The 21,073-nt window shown below is 39.8% G+C and overlaps 1 protein-coding gene across 3 annotated transcripts in view; it reads left to right on the forward strand.

Moving 5' to 3' along the window:
• PDZRN4 (PDZ domain containing ring finger 4) overlaps positions 1-21,073 on the forward strand; it is a 251,951-nt gene that overhangs the window by 223,900 nt on the left and 6,978 nt on the right. For 2 of the 3 annotated variants that reach the window (XM_026117762.2, XM_064507903.1), the window contains 4 exons: positions 10,229-10,327; positions 12,329-12,391; positions 15,693-15,794; positions 19,213-19,326. In XM_026117762.2, coding sequence (XP_025973547.2) covers positions 10,229-10,327; positions 12,329-12,391; positions 15,693-15,794; positions 19,213-19,326 — 378 coding nt within the window. The remainder of the gene's footprint in view (positions 1-10,228; positions 10,328-12,328; positions 12,392-15,692; positions 15,795-19,212; positions 19,327-21,073) is intronic. The other variant, XM_064507898.1, reaches the window with a different exon arrangement.

The following is a 21,073-nucleotide window of genomic DNA, read 5'->3' on the forward strand; positions in this document are numbered from 1 at the left end:
ACCCTCTGTTTCTTTGTGGTAAGCTACCAACCAAATCCATTCTGGCAAATCTGACACCCAATGTGATTTGTCCTTTTCAATGCTGTTTGTGAGGAGTCAGGACAGTCTTCTGTCAAAATTGATAAGTGAGAAGTCAGTGGGGAATGCAATTTTATTTGTAACAGCACAGCTGCCAGCAGTTCCAGCTTGTTTACATCTAGGCTAGCTCTGTCTTGCTCCATAGCTTTTCTATTTCCATCCAAATAACCTCCAAGTACATTGTGGATGTGCCTGTCTGTGTAAAATCTGCATGACAGAGCATGCTGGGAGTCTTAGAGAGGAAAAAGAATACCTATTTCATTATGTTATTTTCACAACTGAAGAATGAATGTTAGTAGCTTTAAAAGTGAAATCTTAAACTTGACCGGTTCTCTATAGGAATTTAGCAGAATGGGTTCTAAAACTGAAATACAAACTGCTAAAATCCTGCGATGCTCATTACTTTCCATGTGAAGGTACTTGAGTTCAGAGCTCTGCTTTTCTGACTGAAGTTTTCTTTTTTTTCCCCCGGGGAAGGGGCCAGTATATTAAATTCACTAAAAACATTTAAATATAAGTTTATTCTTTGGGGAAAGAATGCAATAGAACGTTGCAGCGACCTGCGAAGTGGAGGGCAGTTTCATTACACAACGCTTCACACCGAATACTTTTGCTACAAGTCCTACACAGACATTAACATATTTCCTGGAAAATTCTTTTAACAAGAGAACCTAAGTCTTGATGGCATTATGATAGTTCTTAGATCTATGAAACCTTTGTTTGCCTGCTGCATAACTTGCCTTCACTCTGGAATCCCACGCATTTCTGATCTTTTTTTATTGGTACACTAAGAAAGCTGCAGTCATAGGCATTTCCTCTGTATAATCTCTCCTCTGAGCTCTTTCTTTACAGTAGTCCACCCTAAACACACAGTTTTCATGGAAGTGATGTTAGGGAAGGGTTTTTTGTTTGACTGATCTAGCCGAGAACAGATGAGCTTTTCCAGCAAACTGAAAATTCCTGTTTCCTTTTGCCACTTCTGTTATTGCAGTTATGAATAAATAATCAGTCTTCTATGTGGTTTATCACTAAAAAGTAGAATCCAGAGATGGCTGTATATGTCACCTGGTCCTGTAGATGCTCTGGTCCTGTAAATTATGGGGTCATCTAACACTTTTTCTTTCTCACTATAGGTATGTTCCCTATCTCTCCATATTTTTAAGAGTTTGTGCAATCATGCTCTTAAGTGGATTGTTTGATGATTGCCTAGGGGAACTATGCTACAAGGTGCCTACCTGGCACCTACTTACATATGTGCATACACACACCTGCAAGATACATATATATAAACATACACACACTCCCTCCTCTCCACATATGCACACAAGTAACCAATTAAATAGCTAACACCCCCCAAACCTGAGTAAAACATATGTACCTTAAAATGAAATGACTTTTTAAAATGTTCATTGAAGGCACCGCAGAGTTTCTTCATCTGCACAAGGATACATAGCCCATAAAAACAAAGATGCATCACATTCAAAATAGACTGTTGAGATGATTTCTACTGATGCTAAGACTTACACATGTCTGTTTTGAATTTCATCAAATTACTTCTGGCCATTGTTACAGACACTGCTGATAAACAAAGGCTCTGTTTCACAGAGAGAGTGGAAACATGGTTTGGAAAAGGTGAAATGTGATACTTGTTTGAAATGTCAAGCTTCTGTTTTAAATATGTAGTCTTACCTTTTATATGTGCCTGATCATTTGTACATGACAGTCATATCTCCTGCTGCATGAAGAAAATTCAGAAGTGAAATAAATGGGTTTGTAAAAGGAAGTCTAAAGAACACCATTTACTCTACTGCTGATGCGTTTTGCTTTAAACCCAGGCTACTCTTTCCTCTGCTTTACACCCACGCTCATTTGCAACATATGCTTTTGTGTAACATGTAATCCCATTGTCATCACTTCTGACTTTGAGATGAATTCTTCCTTTCAGGAGCTCCACCATTAGCTCTTCACCCTCCTAAGACTTCATTAGATTGGACTGTCCGCCGCTCCTGTAAGAAGAGCGGTGGGGTAGCTCTGGTTCTGTTTGTCTTATTTTGGTTTTACGAGCAGAATTACTTGGGAATGGTGTGAGGGATTGTGAAGATGAAATATTATAGAAAGTAGCAACCCAAATGACTGGTGATTTGGCAGTCTGGAAAAGGTATATGCACCCAGTCATGTGGGGAAAGACAAGACGGATGAGAATGTGACGAGTGGGAAGCTGCCAGGACGCTCTGCTCTTTAGCACTCTGCCCAGCAAGGACCTGGGCGCTAACGGCATTCCTGATGATGAGGCGGGAGCAGCAGAGATGGGGTTACTAAACCAAATTACGAGGCTGAGGGAGAGTTTTGCTTGATTCCCACATTTTCTTGAAAACACTAGCAGGAAGCTGACTTTGTTAGGACAACCTTGTTATAGTAACTGTGACTGAAAATTTGAAGAGCAGCCAAAACTCAGCTACACATATAAATTAGAAGTTGATCTCACCCAAATAGATGCTGATTCAGAAAGATACTAAAGGATGAACCTTAATTTTAAGATGAGTGTAGTCCATCTAGTCCCTTCTACACTTTTATTTGATGCCTCAGAAGAGTGACACTAAGTCAGATGAGTGAAGGGTTGAGGGTTTTTTTAAAGTGTAAGCAGTATATTAAAATAAGTGAGACCTTAATGCACTTTCTCAGTTAGTTCTTCATTAAGCTGTTCTGTAAGCACTCTCTTCTTGGCTTTTTTCTGTTTCATTCGGTCATTTAATCATTCTGTCAATTATGCCATTAGCGAGATGGATATTAAAATAGCTTCACAGGTATTACTGCAGGTAAAAAGGAAAATCAAAGATAAAAATAACTACTTTTTATTTATTTTGCTTTATTATACTGTTTTTTTCTTTTTCTTAAAAATTTATTGCAACAATTACATTCCTTCACCTTGAATCACCAGATATTGGGCCTATTCATTGCATTCAATAAACCTCAATTTCTTCTGAAATTACAATTGAGGTTACAACTCAAAACAATTAACCTATATAAATTAACCTGTACTTTACAAGTACTTGTGAAAGAACTGAGGAGAACAAGGACATAATCATAAAATCTGTCAGCTGAACCCTGGTATTTTAGCATTTGCTAACTCTTAGGTCATCCCAGCTGTGAGGTAAATTGTGTAAACCATTTGGAGCTCTGCCTGTGATGATCCATAAAGGTGTAGAAAATAAAGGTGTTTCACTTCACACCTGGAGTTGTTTCAGAATATGTGCACATTGCTTACTGCAATTTATTCATGGGCAGTAATTCACTAACTGATGATAACTGAATTGTTCTGGGTGGCTATGAAAATAACATTTTCTTTTTTGTGTTTTCTATATTTTTTCCTGATGTTCAAGTAGTAGCAACTGGTAACGGTTTATAATCTCATTTTGATCCAGTAATCATTCCATGCTGTAGAAAAATAGCTGTATGCAAAGAAACCTCCACATAGTCTCCCTCTGATTTCTTTTGCCTCAGAAATCTTTATATTTTTGCAGAATTTTTCATTGGAATTTGTCAGCCATCGTAGAGATTTGAGCCTGTATATAGCCTTTTCATACCTTTTTGGGTGAAGGTAAAGTATATCTGAATTGCCTCATTTGTGTCACCACACAGGGGCTTCTTCAGACTGGCAGCTTTTTTTCTTTCTTCCAGTGAAGTAGGAACCCTTCTCCCCTAGCCCGTGGTGACTTCTTTTTCTAAAAGCTCTGAAAGTACTGCTGAGTTGGCTCCTAATTTAAAATCTGGAGATTGCATACTTGTAAATATCAGAGGTTGCCCTTTCCTTTCATTTTTCCCATTCAGAAAAATCGTTCAAAGGAGAGAGTGGAGGGAGCACGGCATTTTGGTTTTACAGGCTGGGCTATACTGGTGTATAACTTACATGAAAAGTTGACGTTCTTTTCCTCTAAAGGTGATGGACTTAAATGGGTTAAGGTGGATGTTGGTCAATGCTAAGAGATGAACTAGTCGAGTGTGTTCTAAACCGAGTGTGTTTGGGATCCTCCATCTTACCACGTTGCAAAAATACAAAGCCTGAAGTAAAATCATAGGTTTTAAAATAACACATTTATATGGAAAAGTAGCACTGAACAAAATTAACCTGGTATTTTAATCTTACTATATGTAGTCAGTGAGATTATTTTCTTTGTAATGAGGACACAAGTGTTAGCTGAAATGATTGTGTGCCATCCATTTCAGAGCAAATATTATGTTGTATTTTGATTCTATACTGCCTCCTCTAATGGTGTTACCAGAGTTCATGGGACCCATTATTCTGATATACTGTACAGGTGCAGAGAACACAATAGCTATTACAATTTTGATAGTCTTTCTTGGTCCTTTTACTTGTGTGCAACAATTGCTATAAAGACAGCAAGGGAATACCATAAGGGCATAGAGTACTTACTTCAACAGTGCCTTTCAAGCACTCCATAGTCATTTATTCATTTGTCATGCCACTCTTGTGGTGTTTGCATTATTATCTGTTTTTTATACATGGGGAAAACAGGTCACAAAATGTTATGTGATGTGACCACACAAAGCAGTTACAGTTGAACAAGGAATAGATTCCAAATTTATGTTTCTAAGACTTGTAATTAAATTGTACAACTTTGTTGATATTCACTGCTATATTTAGCATTTTAGTTATTTTTGAACTTGCATCAGGCAATGCTAATGGTTGGAAAATTTCTGATGGGTCAAAGCTTTAATTTGACTTAGAGACAGAAAGTTTTCTGGAAACCTGTGGAAAAAAATCTTAAGGGCAAGATTTAATTAAATGTTTTTCAAAATGATCATGAATTTGGGGAGGTAGGGAAAGTTCTCCTCCTCAATATAGAACACTGTCAGAGGAAAAATCTCAAAACATATTCCCAGTCATCTAAAATGAACACAGTGATTTACCGGAAAATTTCTCAATCTTGCAACCAGTTAGTTCTATCAGCAAGTTCTTCCTCTGTCATTTGCTATGGTAACTTTTTTCTTTTCTTTTTAAGTTTCTTAACTAATGCATTCTGAAAATGTGTCTTTGTGCTTTCCTACACAAAGGAATTGTAAAGGAGATCTGCAGGTTTTCTTGTCAGCATAGTCTCAGGAGACTTCCACTCCTAGGACATCATATGAGGCAGCCAAATGCAGAGTTTCCACTTGTCATACTGTAGAATAATGTCAACTAATTGATTGAAATACTTTCATTAGTTATACAGTAAATGCAGTAAATGCATTTCACATCCAGTAAATAGAGTGTATAGAAATGAAAAGGAACTTAAAACAAAACAGAAAACAATATTAGAGTGTCCAGCAGCTGGACACAAAAACGTTTAGAGTTGGGGCAGTGTTATTTTCCTTAAACCTGGCTTGCACTAAAGCAGCCCAAGAGTTACAGTTCTGTGGAAATAATTCAGTAGAAGTGCATCAGTGTCTTTGCTCTTACTGTGAACATAGGAGGTCAAATTCAACAAAAATAACATTATCCTCCTATTTTTTTTCCAGCTTCCAGTTTCGGTAGATATCAGATAAACTAACCTTTCTCTCTCTAACCAAGTCGCCCCTTATAGCTGTTACCATTAATACAGTTTAGGTTTACATGCTGGAATGTACAAATCTCTGAGATTAACATAAACTGCCTGGTGTCCTGTACACGCAGAGAGAGCCAGGGATTCCCCAAATCTGCTCATTCCCTGGCAGCTCTTGGGCAAGGCCCACACCATGTCTCAAGTTTATCCGGAGCTTCAGAGCCAGCCAGCCACCTCTGAGAGCCAGAAGCCCCTCTATGGACTGCTGTCGGCTCCTATCCTATGAAGGGGAGGTGCAGCTGGGCCAGTGAGAATGACAGGAGTTGACTGTGTATTGCAACCAAGTTGTACTGGGCTCTACATTTTTGTTTGCCTTATTTGCCAAGGGAAAATGGAGGAAAGCAAGCTTTCATTCATGTGATTATCCCAGCAAGGTGTCATCAGATGAAAACCTTGTACCAACATCTTTTGGGTCAGGCGAGATTCTTCTTTACCAGCTTCCTTCTTAGGTGGCAATCTGTTTTCCAGTTACGGAGGCACAGTGTGTAGTATTCAGAGATTTTTCTGCCACCAAAAGACTGTTCAAGGACAGTTACTGAAGGGTTCATGGTCTGTTTTCTAGCAGACTAACAGCTTTACCCTTTGTAATCTGGCTTTTAGTAGAAAGACCCACTAAAACCGCCAAGTGATGCAAACTTTTACAAGGTCCCCTTTAATAGCCCTTAACCTCATTTCGTCAATTCTAGAAAGCCAACAGCCGAGTTGGTGACATTTGTAATCTACTTCTCTACCACTTGAAAGAAATGACAGTATTAACCTAGCTTTCCTTCCTCAAAGAGGTGACAGCTTCTTGTTTCATCTTCTGTCTCCTGAGGCTGACAGCCTGTAAACTGGTTTTCCATCACTGAAGCGAGTGATGGCCTTTAACCAGGAGCCAGAGGCTACAACCACTGCTCCATCACTTCAGAGGATAACCAGTTTAACTAGTTTTCAGCCCTTCATGAGCATGACCTCCACCTCTTTGCCATCTTTTCCATGTCTGAAGAAGTGGGCTACCTTGGAAATCTGTGTCCTCGTCTTTCAAGACGGGCTAGTCCTTATGCTGATTTCCCTATGTGTTTTTAAAAAAAATCATATATGGCAAAATACTTTGAAGTATTGTCTTCAGTATAGCAGTGCACTGAATTATTGCTCTGAGCACATACAGAAAAGAAGAAGCAAGTCAAAGATTTAACGATTTGGCATTGATTTCTGTCACTTGGCAGCAGAATACTGTTCATGTTGAGAGGTGGCTGCCCCCAGAGTGCCCAAAAGAGGGGGAGGCTGTCATCTCCTGAGCTCTCTTCTCAGTCCCTCTCCTTTCACCATCTGTCTGTCAGCACACTTCATAAATCCCCAAATATTGTTTCTCACAGATTCTTAAAATACTGACTTTTGAAGACAGTAAGTTCAGTCCCCACATGCACATGCAGAAAACCCAAAACTTGGAATAAGAGAAAGCGACTATAGATGTGTGTGTATGTATGTGTGCATAAGTGTATGTATCAAAGGGAATTTAAGAGAAGGAAATCACATCCTTACAAATTCACCACTGCTGCCGAATTTATTGTTTCTTCTGTTAAAGACCAGTAGGGAAGAAAACACCAAAAAGCATCTGTTACTGAATGCAATGTCAAATGCCTCTTATCATGATGGACCAGGTTCTCTGGTATCTCAGATCACTGTTGCTCTGTTGAAGTTAGTTGTTTAAGATATGCTTATCAACCATCAGCGAAAGATAGAGCTTGTGGACTTTTGATCTGAGATATGTTTTAAAATTTCATGCAAAATATTTTTCACTTTTCAAGAGACATTATGTTAGCCATGATCTTTTTACTACTACCAGAATATGTCATGTTTGTTGTAGAAAAAGAAGATGCCATGAGGTTAGTAGTGCAGACAAGTGGTAAGTAAAAAAGCCAATTATCTCAAATGACTTCCGTACAAGCCAAGCGATATTATTCATCTTCTCCCCAAAACTGAGATATTAGTTGAGTCTAAGCTGAAAAACATGAAATGTTTATTGGGCAAGTCTCTTTTAACACTAAGTACCAGTGTCTCAGTTGCAGGTATCTCCAGCTTATAAATGGCCACAGCCACACACACAGTGTCATCAGCCTACTCCCCATGCAGTTATTTAGGAAATGAGCAGTACTCCCAAGACTCCTGAGTACAGACCTCAGCTCTGTTACTGAGAGAAAGGAAAGCCATGCAACTCCAGCGGTATGCACAGGTGCATCGTAGTCAGTGGACATTTGTCTCTGAATATACACCAGCCACTTCCCTACAAGGGTTTTGGCAAACCTCTCGGACTCCCAGGATGGAGCCTCTAGCATCTTTTTGATTTTCCTTCACTCTTTCATGCCCTAAATGGTTAAATTGCTCTGCTCATTGAAACAGCGCACTCCAAGAGGATTCAGGTCATTCACAGCCTGAAACATTCATACAGCTTTACAGTAACAAACATTTTGAGACAAATCATCCGCAAGAACTTCAAGGTCATTCCTGACCGAAGAAATTATGTTCAGATCAGTCCTTGGGGTCCGTGTCCAGCCTCAGCGTGGGGAGATCTGAGGCTCTGCTGGCAGGACAATGAAAGTCAATGGTTTTCAGCTTGTGCACAGCTCCTCATTTGCCTTGATTTAAAGGTCCCAGTCTCAGTCCTTTATGGTGTATTTAGGCTTCCTTATAGGCCTCCAAGGGACCGCAAGCTTCTTTATTCCTTAAAAGTATACCTTGTTGCTGTAATTGAAGCCGTTTTGTTACTGTAATTCCTTCCTGATATTACAGTTCTAGTCAAGTGTTCTTCCCCTCTGGAGGCATCAATTATTACGGGTTTTGAATAGGCCTCCCTCCGGTATACATACTTTCACTCCCAACGCCAAAATCAGGTCACCGTAATTCTCTTTCTTAATAAAATATGGTTCCAGGTTTCTTCTTTGAAACCTGATATATAACACGTGTACTGGTAACTAATTCAACTCCTTACCACACAATTAGCTGTTTAAAGTTCCTGTCATATTTAAGAAAAACTAAATAATATTACAGGTTTGATGATATTTTTTTACACTTTTTTAGTGTTTTATTAAAACATGGAATGTCCTAAGTCCAGGGATAAGTTTATACAGTTTATGCAAGTATTAAACCCATGTAGATTTGTATGTTGGTGAGAGAGCAGGGGAACCAGCCATAATAGTGCACTATATGAAATGTGTTGAACTGAAATGAAAATGGTACTGGGCTCATTGGTGAAAAGGTGTATGTGAAATGCAGGTTTTTTCAGTAAGTTGTGGTATTTTGACAACTGGTCCCCACAACTCCATTGGTGTCAGTAGTGAGTCCCGCTGCTGCATACCCTGTGGCCATTTGTGGATTTGATCTGTACAACCTCTCTGGGGGATAGGGAGGAACAAGCTCTGTATCACAGACTGGGAACTGAAGCGTGGGTCTGAGTAAAGGGCTGTACCTGTGGCACACGCAAGTCTTCTGTCACTGTCCCACAAGTCCAGTTCCTGAGTTGCAGCCTGTAAAGTAAGTTGTGAATGATTCTCGTGCCTCTTTTCTTCTTTTCTTGCATGTCCACAAGACACAGAAGCAGTCAAGCTCCAAATGTCACTTGCAGACTCCTTTTAAACACATGCTGAATTTTCACATTTGCAAACAAGCTAATGCTCTCTGTTACTGCATTCATCAGGACTTACTACAATTATTTGTTTCACAGTGCTCAAACCAAGTTCAGCTTTGCATATTTGTGAATGATTGCTGTGTGAAACCCTAAAGACGCTTAACTCAGATGGGTGTATGTAGTAGTTACCACTGTGCCATCTGCCCTAAAACTTGCATTTTTCATGAGATGCCACTGCTGGGACAGCTGGCACTAAAAGTATGTTTTCAGCATCATCTCAAAATTGAGGAAGATGCCACGGCTGTTCAACTCCGCAGGAGATTCCTTGAAGCATCCTTCTGTTACCTTACAACTTCTACACTGAAGCTATGGCCCTAAACTGGCTGCGGAATGAATTATGCTATTAATGGAAGGTTGTGTTTTTGCTTTATGGCTTAGACTGCTCATAGAAGAGAGTGGCACTTCTGTGATGGATTGATTGATGTGTAGCCAGTCTGTCCTCTATCCTATAAATCAATAGTTGGTGTGATGGGACTAAAATGACTATGTAATATACTGTAAGTCAGCTTCTATTATCCAAAGGCAAAAAAAAAACCCAGCAAAATCAATGCACATCCATATTTCTCAGAGTATGTCTTGCTGAACTGTTTCTATGTAGCTTGAACCTGCAATATATTGGTATTTCCTTCTTAATTCACAGTGTATTTTTTCCCCATGAAGATGCACACAAAATACTGTCTCTTGAGCCCTGGCAGCAGCAACAAACTTTTACTATTTCCAAGATGCATCTTGGTGTACAGTAGTGAGATTTTACCATATTGAGGAAAGATTGTTTCTTCTCGGTGACTGGGCAAGAGAGTGCCGCCGGCTTGGTGTTCCATTCTGCTACGTAATTTTTTCCACCCTCGACAAAAGCCATCATGCGAGCCTGTGTGTTTTCTTGTAGGAGGTGGAGCTGTGCCGCATTAGCAGCCAAGAGAAGCTGGGGTTGACGGTCTGTTACAGAACAGATGATGAGGAAGACACGGGGATCTATGTCAGTGAGGTAAAGACAGGATGGTGGGGAGGGTGTGGGGTGGAGGCGAGGAGCACAACAGGGAAAATAAGAACAAGTGCTCTGAGCCCAGGCTGCAGAAACATCGGCCATCAGCCAGCTCGTGTCACTTTCAATTCATTTAAATTATCAGTTTAAATTATGTTGCCCAAGTAGTATAATTATTACTAGTGCGCTTGTTTAATCTGAATGCTTTTAACTACAACATCATAGTCAGGGAAGTACAAAGGACTTTGAGCGTGGTCTGAATTTTGAAAGAAATCTGCCCTTATGTGGGAAATCAGGCAGAATTTTTAAGGAGAAGACCTACTCCACACCCTGCTGCATTCTCCTGCGGCTGCAGCCTCATTAATCATAACAATGGCTAATTATTATTTTATTAGTTGTATTTTTTGTTACAATTATGATATGCACACAAAGAGTGGCGGGTGGAGAGAGCAGCTTGGGAGGAGAATATGTCAGAAAGACTGACCTATCCTAACACTCTTCATAGTTTTGCCAGCCAAAAAATAGGATACTAGGTCCTTAGATGGGTTGAGCCCTCAGTTTCTCTTGGCTTCCTCAGGAAAACATGGCATCCAGCATATATCACAAGGTGTTTATACTGTTCCGTAATATCAGTCCAAAAGATTTCCAGGCACATTAATTACATTTGAGTCTCCAACCATCTTTAAGAGGGTTGTTTTTCTGGAGAAGGCAGAACTCGTTAGTGTTCAAGCTTGCTGGTGATTGTCCTGGATGAACTGGATTCCCAATCTGTCATCTTTGGGTGACAGGTTGTACCATATTCTGAAGCTCATGGACAGAGTGAATGGTAGAGAGAATCCTCCTGCATCTCAATAAAGCAGATCGCATAAAAACAGGAATGAAAAAAAGGTTGTTCAATAACAGGCCAGCAGCAATGTCAAAGAATCTGAGAAACTCAGCCTTAGATCAAGAATAAAGAATTAATATAAACTACCCAAGAGTAACTCTTCCAACAGATGTTGCACTGCTATTAAAGTCCATTTGACCTCATGAGAAGAAATGAAATACTGGAATCTTTTAATACCTTCCAAAATTATATCCGAGATTTGCTGCTTTTCTCGCGCAGTGGAAATCTCTCAAACCTTTTTAAGTGAATGTAATTATATTGTCTTTCACAGTTGATTAAGCACTTCAGAATCATTTTTCTATGACAATGCCCAAGAAGAAAATAATACCTAACAGCTGTAGAGGGTGTAACCTGCAAACCAAATGCTAAACTCAAATGTTTGGTTTGAAAAAATAGCTTATGGCATGATGAGGCAAAATAAATGATTTAAGATAACCATCAAGTGAAAGGTGATAGATAGAATTGCCCTGTGAACAGTAGGTCATTTCTCAGGGATGAGCTATAGTGACTTTGATAAACTGTTAATGGAACCCTAAACACCTATTTAGGTTAAGCTAACTGAAAATTAACTGACTCAGAACAGAACCACTATACAGAATCTGTGAGTGATCTATATAATGTAGCTCCTTGGTTGTTTTTTCTATTTCCTTGAGAGCTACAGAATTCCAGAGGAAATAACAGATTGATAACTGAGACGAACATTTAGCAGTAAAAGTTCTGATGAAAGAAAATAAACCTGCTTCTTTCCCAAAGACAGACCCATTTGTATAGAGGTATCAGGTGCTCCAAAATCGCCTCAGTCCATAGTGAATTTCCAGGGCAGAGAAATTCTGTCGTTAATTCTTAGTGCTCTGGCAGCTGAAGGTTAGCGCCTGATGGTGGCATAGAAAAATATTAATCTGAAAATTGCACACTCCCAACCCTCTCTGTCATTAGGTTTTTATCTAAAACAAGCTTCTGGGATTATTCAGAGAGCTGCTAAATTCATATGACTGTGAAGAAAACCATAAACTGTCTCTGTATAGAGCAAGGAATCGTGCTGTTTCAAAATTCTGCAGCTGTGGTCATTTCTAGTACAGGTCTTTCCATATTCAGTTCTTGAATATTGTCCTATGCAGGTTGATCCAAACAGCATTGCTGCCAGAGATGGCCGGATCCGGGAAGGAGACCGCATTTTGCAAGTATGTGACAAGAAACTTTTTCTTAAACTCTCTTCAGACAACCATGCAGTGCCATTTTCTCTGTGGATTGTTAATGAGGGAAGATAGTTCTCTTTGTTACTGTGATCGATGAGAAAATCCATGTCTGTCTGTTTTTTAACACAATAGCTGGGAGCTAGAGTGCATGTACTGAAAAATGAGAATGACAAACTTGTTCTGCCTCATGCCCTTATATCCTGCGTCTTTCTTTGCCACATTTTTTAGTAAATCTCATTTTTTCTGTGTTCATCTCAGTGTCAAATGCTAAATAGGGACCCTGCAAACATAGCTGTGGGTGTCAGAAATTTGCTCATCATTCACTGATTGTATAAATTTGGGTAAAACTCACTCAAGCCATAGATGGCAAGAGGCTTTTCATACAAAAGATGTGCTGTTAGTAAAGGACGATCCTGAGTGAACACGAGGAGGGATTCATCAGATTTGTGTTAATATTTTCTTTCCTCTACCACTAAAATCTCACTTTTCTGAGTTCTTTGCTAATCCACCATCTTGGCTTTTTCTTCCCCTTTGGTTTCTGTTGATCCACTCATGTAGAGAACTATCCCTGCAGCTCCCTGAGGTAGGTTTGTGCAATGAAGCACAGTGCTGGTAAGTGAGGATTGCTAGCTGTTAGGTCGGGAGGAAGGAAGGAGAGCAGTTTAGCTGGAAGGAGAGAAAAATTGCTAGAATGACAGTAGATTTCAGTTTTGAACTGGCAGTGAATAGTACATTTTTCATCAGTGACAAAAGCTACTACCAAAATGAGTAATTTGGAAACTTCTTGCTGTATTGTCATATTTTAGTCCTGTTTTCCACTCAATTTCTCTTGTATGTTGACCTTTTTTCACTGAGTCCCCAGAAGCAGCTACTGGTAATGACAGGTTGCTTTTCGGTAAACAACTCCGTAATTGCTCTTCGTTAATTTAGGCACACAAGCTTTCTGGATGTTGCAAGATCAGTCCGTTTCTTCCGTCCAGTCTTTTCGTTTCCGCAGGGAACATCTTTGCCGAAAGCTGTAGCTGTATTTCTTACCTTGATATCAGCTTTGGGAATCTAGCTAATCTCCTGAGCACAATAGGATCTACAAGCTGGCTTACCAAAGTGGCCCGTATTTCAAAAAGGGAATAATAAGTTACATTTTAATGTCAGGGCTCGTTCAGGGGCTGCTGTTTTATTCTCTGTGTGGTCGAGAATGTTGAAGATGTTCACAGTGTGGAGCGTGTTCCCACACGAAACACGCACAGCTACTGCGAGAGGGCAGTGAGCCCCTCAGTGGGACGCAGGGTCATGGGGTTGTGCAGTCACATTATGGGATATGATTATAAATGGAAAAGTCAATGTACTGCTTTTGCATCTTTATATAAAAATCCACCAAAGAAAGCAAACAGGATATAATGGTGATTTTAACTTTTAAACATCAGAAAACAGATGTATTCTTTTTTTTTTTAACCAAGTAAAAAAGCTTTCATTCCAACTTCTTATGCATTTTTAAAATAAGGAAATATATGATACATTCATTTTTGGCTACTTTCCTTTTGTTCTAAAATTCTGGATGAAGTGGAGAGCCAAGTAGAGTTCAGACAAATATTCTCAAGTTTCTAATGTAATTGGTTTCACTTGTGAGTAAAGACTCCAAGGGTGAGAGAAAGCATAGGTAATTCTCTTGTGTTTTTTGTAGACTAGAGCATTACTTTAATGTCAGTACTGATATATAGCTAGGAGTTTGATCATTAAAGTTAACACCCAGAGAGTTATGTGGGGTTTACTTCAATATCTGAAAACATATTGACCCTCTATTTACTCTTATTGATGAGATAATTCAGAGAAATGGAAGGTGACACTGCCATTATGTTGGGATTACACGGAGGTTTGGAGAAAGCAGGATCCTTGAGTGTAGGGGTGTTTTCTGTGGACAGCAGGTGGCATTGGTTAAGGCTATGGGGGGGCTTTTGTGTCTTCCTCAGGTTTTTGAGGCTGCAACTGTTCACTTCGCTTTCTCACAAGCCTCACACAACCTCTCCATCCCAGCGGATGCGAATCACCCGAGCAGTCGCTTGGGCTGCGGGTGTTTTGCACAAACTGAAGATCTGCCCTGGGCCTCTGTGGCTATGCCTCCGCATTTCAGTTCAGGGCATCTGTGCATTACCAGATGGTTGTCTGGTCTCCTACAGACCACAATTATCCCTTCATGTTATCTTTGAAGTGTCGCAAACATTTTGCTGATTGCCAGTTAGATGGTCAGCTAAATGGTACACTGGGGTTTTCTTTAATCTAAATTAAAGCTGTGTTTTTGAGTCGTGGTGTTCAGGCCACACACACATGAAAAAATACAGCTTTCTCTGTACTTTTCAACCAAGAAGTTCCTGCTACTTTGAAATTGAACCCTTACAAAGACTAAATATTGGGCGATATTTTATTTTCTCCCAAATAGTCAGATTCTTCTGTCTTCCAGTTTTGTCCTCATACATTTTCAAGTAGGCCATGTATTTTTTGCTGCTAGAGTGAGAATAACCCGGTTCTTGTGCTGCAAATTGGACAAAACTGAATGCATATGGAGAACATCGTTTGTGTTTGGAACTTGATTCCCGCGAGATGGATTTTTGGACAACGCAAAATGTGTTTGTTACAATGTAGTCATGAACGTGATTGTTTTAATGTAGTGACAAAACTGCAGAAAGATAGCAAGAGAAGCATGTTCTTATTGGTGAACTACTTTTATTTTCATTATCCCCTTGTAAGGGGGATACATACGTGTTGCATGGTTCTGGGTACCAAGCTGGACACACAAATATAAAGTGATTAAATGGAACAGCAATAAGCAGTGGCCTGTAAGTATTGCCTGGTGAGAGATAATACTGTAGCTCTCTAATTGGCTCTCTACAAGCATACAGTATGACTGATTTCAGCTGTAGCATTACCAGTCTTGCTTCCACCAGCACTATTATCTCAGAGTGACACTTCCATTACTCTGAACGGAGAAAGATGAACGTCACCTGTCAGGGGCTGGTTAATTGTGTTGCTAGATGTATGTTACCAGGGCGCAGGTTGGACATTTATGAACATAACTGCTTCCTCTGATGTCCGCCATCCTTCACCGATCGATACAGGTCTTACAGTAAGCGCATAATTGAGTGAAGGCACTTACCACTGAGGGGCTGAAGATGAGCCCGTTGCGTGAGTTTCATTGTCCATACATTCACCACAAATGAGCTGATATTTGCCCTTTATTGTGTGTTGCTTTGTGGAAATAGAAACTAATGTGCCACTTTCATTTGTTTTCTAGATAAATGGCCAAGATGTCCAGAATCGGGAAGAGGCAGTGGCATTGCTCTCCAGTGATGAATGCAAGAAAATTGTGTTGCTGGTTGCAAGACCGGAGATGCAGGTTAGATTGAATAGGTGCACTGAGCTCGGACCCACATTATACTGTACATTCACTGTCACCATAAGTAATGAACTGCTGAGAGGCTGAGAGATAGCAATGCGCAAGTTCCTGACAAAAGGAGGAAAAAGATAATTCCAGAGCTTTGCCACTTCCTAGCCAACAAAGAAAATAACATGATATTACTAGGGCTTGTTAGCCCAAAGCTAAGCAATTCCTTTTGCAGCAGATAGAGTAAGCAGATAATACAAATACAGCTGACAGCACTAATTGGATATTAGCAAAGTATAGAGTAGAACTTGAAAAGTGCATGGTACTTGTGTGATGATTCTTACTCATTCTGGGGACAAATTTCCCATACTTACCTCTGTCATTTATATTGGCTTACACCAAACTGTAGCTGGTCATTGGTAATGGCTCTTTTTATCTTATGCACTTGTAAATGGGCACATAAACTATTCATTTAAGCATTAATAATAGGCATTTCATTATGGCACCATTCGACAAACCTGGATCTAATTGTTTTCAAATCAACATGGTCACAAAAAATTGCTTGTATATTACAAATCATACCTTGGGAGATGCATTTTTGAAAGCTTTTAAAAAAAATTTTCAGGGATTAAAAATAAAATTATGCCATGCCAAGGATTTTTTATATCTTTGCAGAGGGAGCTGTTAGGCTGATCATCAGGCTAAAGGTGAGGTAGCAGTGAAAGAAGAGTACTGTTTGTACTTCCCTTTATATTCTGTTTATAACCCATTCTAAAGCAAAAGAGACGTTATATTGTCACTGTTCTTTCCATCTGCCAGCAGTTCAAGCAAAGTTGGTTATGTTGCCATTTGTCTCTCATGCTATTGATCTGGTATTTCTCAGTCTCAGTAGCTGCATACTCTGTATAAATTAAATTGAGTGAGAATAATTCAGTGCCACTTAGAATCTCTACTTTAATCCAGGAGTTATACAAGAGTCACAGTTTCAGCATCCGTTTCCTTTATGTATGTTTTTCAGCAATATAAACGGTTCCCATAAAACTGGTGATACAATACAGCAAAACAAAGCTATGTATTAGTTTATATTGTGAAATTGTAGCCCTCATTGGAGTATGAAAGCTGCAGAAGTTTTGCAAGAGTTGTTTCAGTAATATTCGTAGGCTTGTTGCTAAATATTTTGTTTTTCAGTAGGGAACAGAAAACCACTCACTTATAAAATTTATGCCCAGGAAAAGTTCACTCTCTGTGTTTGTTTAGACTGGTCAACATGAAGAAGTTACATCAATGTAAGATAAGGAATTATTTAACTCTACCAGTATAGCTTCCCGTGTAGGCACTGCTTTCATTGTATAAAAGTCTTTTGGTGTTTGGGTGTTTTTTTAGTTTAATTTATGTGTTCTGAGAAAATATTTATGCAAAACGGAAGAAAAAGCAATAGTATTTCAGAAATCAGACTGTCCTCAAACAGTTGATTTCAGCTACCTATGTTGCTTTGACTCTGATGGTAAAAAGGAGCAGGATTAAGGAGGCTCTTATTTTTAGATAGAAAATGGTAATGGCAGTATTGCAATCTTGAAGACTGACTGCTGAGCACATTCATTCAGTAACAGGGAAGAACACCTCTGACCATTTATTTGCACAGTGAATACTGATGTATAATTAAGTTTTGAAACAGAGCACAGGAGGCACGTACAACCTGTTTAATACGTAAACAAACAGCACAGGCATGTGCATTCACATGTGTATATGTGCGCTCAGTGTATATGGTGTACATATGTACTAAGCCATATATTTTTATTCTAAAAGCTGTAACATAACACAAGGATCCCCTTTAGTAAGGTGTTGGAGCAGATTTACCCAAGTGGGGCTCATAATTTATGCTCTAGATTTGATAAGCCCTGCAATTTCTTCAAATATGGGAAATTCAACTGCGCAATTTCTGGTAGGGAAGGACTCTGTTCATCCTTTCCTTGGGAAAAAACAAACAAGACAAGTAAACGAAACTAGTGGCCACTGCCAGATGTTTCAGAAGATGGTTTAAAGGACAAGCATAAAAATTAAATGCCAACAAAAGAAGCTTCCTTCTAATCCCAAGCACTTGGAAGCTAGCTTTGCCAAGGAAAACTGGAAGGCTTCTGTTCTTTATAAGAGGAAAGAGTTAATTGGCACAGTCAGAAACACATCAGGTTTGTGACAGAAACATTCAGAGTGATGTCCTACCAGTATCCAGTTAAAAGTACCACACAGCATCAGTCACTGTGCAGCTTCAGACTACTGCTTGCTGATTTGGTTTAATTTTTCATTTTGACATCTGTGGGCCAGAGCTATGTTGGCTTTGATGGACTGGTGCTTGTACAGCAGGTGTTGGCCCACATTACATCCCTCTTGCTGCCTGAAGATATGCTCTTACTTTTGAATAGCTGGGACTTGCATAATTGTCTAATGTTTTGACTTGTAGCCTTTACCATCTTTTTATCACCCTCTTCCACTGGTGCCTTCACTAGAGACAAAACAATAAATATTTCTTTCTAGTACTTCCCCTTCAGTTATAGCCAGTAGTGTCGCAGACTAACATTTTTCTTTTCCACACACCGCACCATCTGGCCAGGGATTACAAGTACAAATGGGTATGTGCCATGTGCACACGTGCACAGTGAACAAAATGGGAAGAACAGGGTTTTATGCCAAGTGCGCCTGTTTAACAGTTTAGAAAGATGTGGAGAGGGTTAAAGTGGGTGTGGAGCCAGGAAAACATAGCGTCCCCTCTTGTCCTTTTTTAATGTTATGTTCACCAAATGTAGAGAACGGGACACCAAATGTTAAAGCATTATTTTGCTCTTAGGAAAAACCAAACAGAGAAGACTTGTTCCCAGGCACACTGTAAGAACAAAAATAGCTGGTCTTCTAGTCACCACCTCATTCAGTCTCCCTTTTCTGTTTGTTTGTTTACGTGGAAGATCGATATGAAAACTGTGATGGAAATACAGCATAAGGTTTCGATTGAGGTTCTGGCACCCGGGCGCAGCACCGGGGCGGAGGCTGTTAAAGGAAAGAGCCCAGTTGTCTCACGGCCCTATTAGTAACACTGCAGGTCTTTCAGCGCCGGGGCTCGGGGAGGTAATGAACATGACAGCTTCAGGATTATGCGCTACGCCTTTCATACCTTTTGAAAGGAAATAATGTCTGTGCTGCGCAGTCTCCTTCATTATGAGAGAAAATCAGTCATACTGTTTCAAGAAAGGATAAAAGGCATAAGAGTCCCGTTTGTTCATCCTTTTCTTCTTTTTTGCGAAGCGAACTCCTGCAGCCTCGCATTCTGAGGAGAATCATTATGATAAAAAGAACTAGTCAGGCATTGCCATTTGGGTTTACCCTGTTTTAGCATGCGTCCTTGCTAACATAATATAATGTACTAATGTATTCTTTGCAGCTGGAGGAAGGGTGGCTGGATGATGAAAGGAATGAATTCTTAGAGGAGTTAAACTTAGAAATGTTGGAAGAGCAGCATAATGAAGCGATGCAGTACACAGCCGAGGTGGAGCAGGTAGGACTGCTACTAAATGTATCATTTGAAATTTTGCTAGGTATACTTTTTTATTAACAGAGAATGAAATGGTACACTGTAAAATGGAGTCAAAGGCTTTGATAGAGCTTTGTCTCTAAAATGCTGTGAATGCCAGTATGCTGTAGGTAAGGAAAAGGAGAATAGTAATGTTTAGGCCAAGTATGACAAGTTAACAAACTGTTTAGGAAGCCATGACGTAAGAAGTGCAGATTTCTCATTTTTGCTGAGCTCTCAGAATAATATTTCTTGCCTCCTATAATTCTAAAGGTTTTGGGGTTTATATTTTATGTCATTATATATTTTTAATAGATTGTATGAGAGTTGCATCTAGAGCTCCAGGCTGGGATAGGTGCCGCTTCTTGTTGTACACATGCAAGGTGCACCAGGGAGCATACAGTCTTACTTTATAGCAACATGGAAGAGATGTTAAAACAAACAACAGGTGTGTTGATGGAGGAACAGTAATACAAGTGGATTTTGCTTACATGGACAGCACAGAGTTTGTCACCTGTTTCATTAATGGAGACAAATAAGCATGCTCTTAGCATAGTTTCAGTTTGCTGCTATCCCTTTACCTGCCTCTGTGTGCTTTAAGTGGTGTGACTGTGGCAAAGATACATGTGCATCCTCAGTCGTACAGTGACGTCAAGGGATGGATCTCCTCGACTGTACTTTACTGTGGGAGGTGTAAGCAACCTTACCACACCTGAACCAGATGATCTGTCAGCCTGCGCACTGAGTGGAGGTGAGGAAATAAAATCCAACTTCATCTACTGGCTTCTGCGTATCTGGAGTGGCATAGAAACAGTTTTTCCATCCACATAAATTTGTGACTTAAATTTCCTTTTCCTGCATAGTCTATATAGTTCCAACGTAGGGCCACAGGCATTTTTCTTTGAAGTGAAGAGAAGGAGAGACTGAGAGCCTTCTTCCAGAAACCAAGAAACTTATTTGCCTACTGGGAGACCTGGGTCCAAATCCTGCACTGCCTTGTCCAGGCTCGGGACCTGGCATCTGTCTAGTGCTTTCACTGCCCCCTCCCCACCATATGCCCTGACACTGGTCTGTAGACTAAGGAATATCTCTTGCTAAAGCTATTCACTTTGCATAAATTAAATATTCACTGGGACAGAGACACTGACAGAATAACTCAGCAATTAAGACTATTATCTGGAATATGGTAGATCAGATTTCAAATCCTTGATCTTGCAAGTGTTTATTTGCACAAAGTAGAATAGCCCCCCAGTCAGAGGTGAAGGGAGCCTTGCAAAATAAATGCTTTGCAGAAAAAAAGTGTTCTCTCTGAGAGAAAATATGTTGATGCTCAAGATAGAATTTCTGGTTAAGAAAATAAAAAAGATGCCACATTTCAGCTCAAAGTAGCAAGCAGTGCAGTAGTTAACACATTTACCTGCAAAACTGAGCTTTGGATCGCTGCCTGCAAAAGAGGGCCATAACTGAAAGGCTGTTATAAAGTCTGTTGCAAGGCCCCACTTTTGAGGAAAATTCTTGAGCAGCTCTAACTACAACCCCCTTTTAGTCCCTCACAAAACATGCTAGGCCTCTGAAATCACTTCACAGTTGTGAACGTCCATTCCCACAGTCTTGTGAAACTCTGACCTTTCACTGAATTTGGGTTTTGGATAGTGTTAATTATTGAATTACGATGCTGCACAAAGGGGCTGGTTTTCTTCTTCCCCATTGAGATTTTATACTAATGTAGAGA

Source organism: Dromaius novaehollandiae, chromosome 1 (assembly GCF_036370855.1).
Source record: "Dromaius novaehollandiae isolate bDroNov1 chromosome 1, bDroNov1.hap1, whole genome shotgun sequence".
Classification (NCBI taxonomy): domain Eukaryota; kingdom Metazoa; phylum Chordata; class Aves; order Casuariiformes; family Dromaiidae; genus Dromaius; species Dromaius novaehollandiae.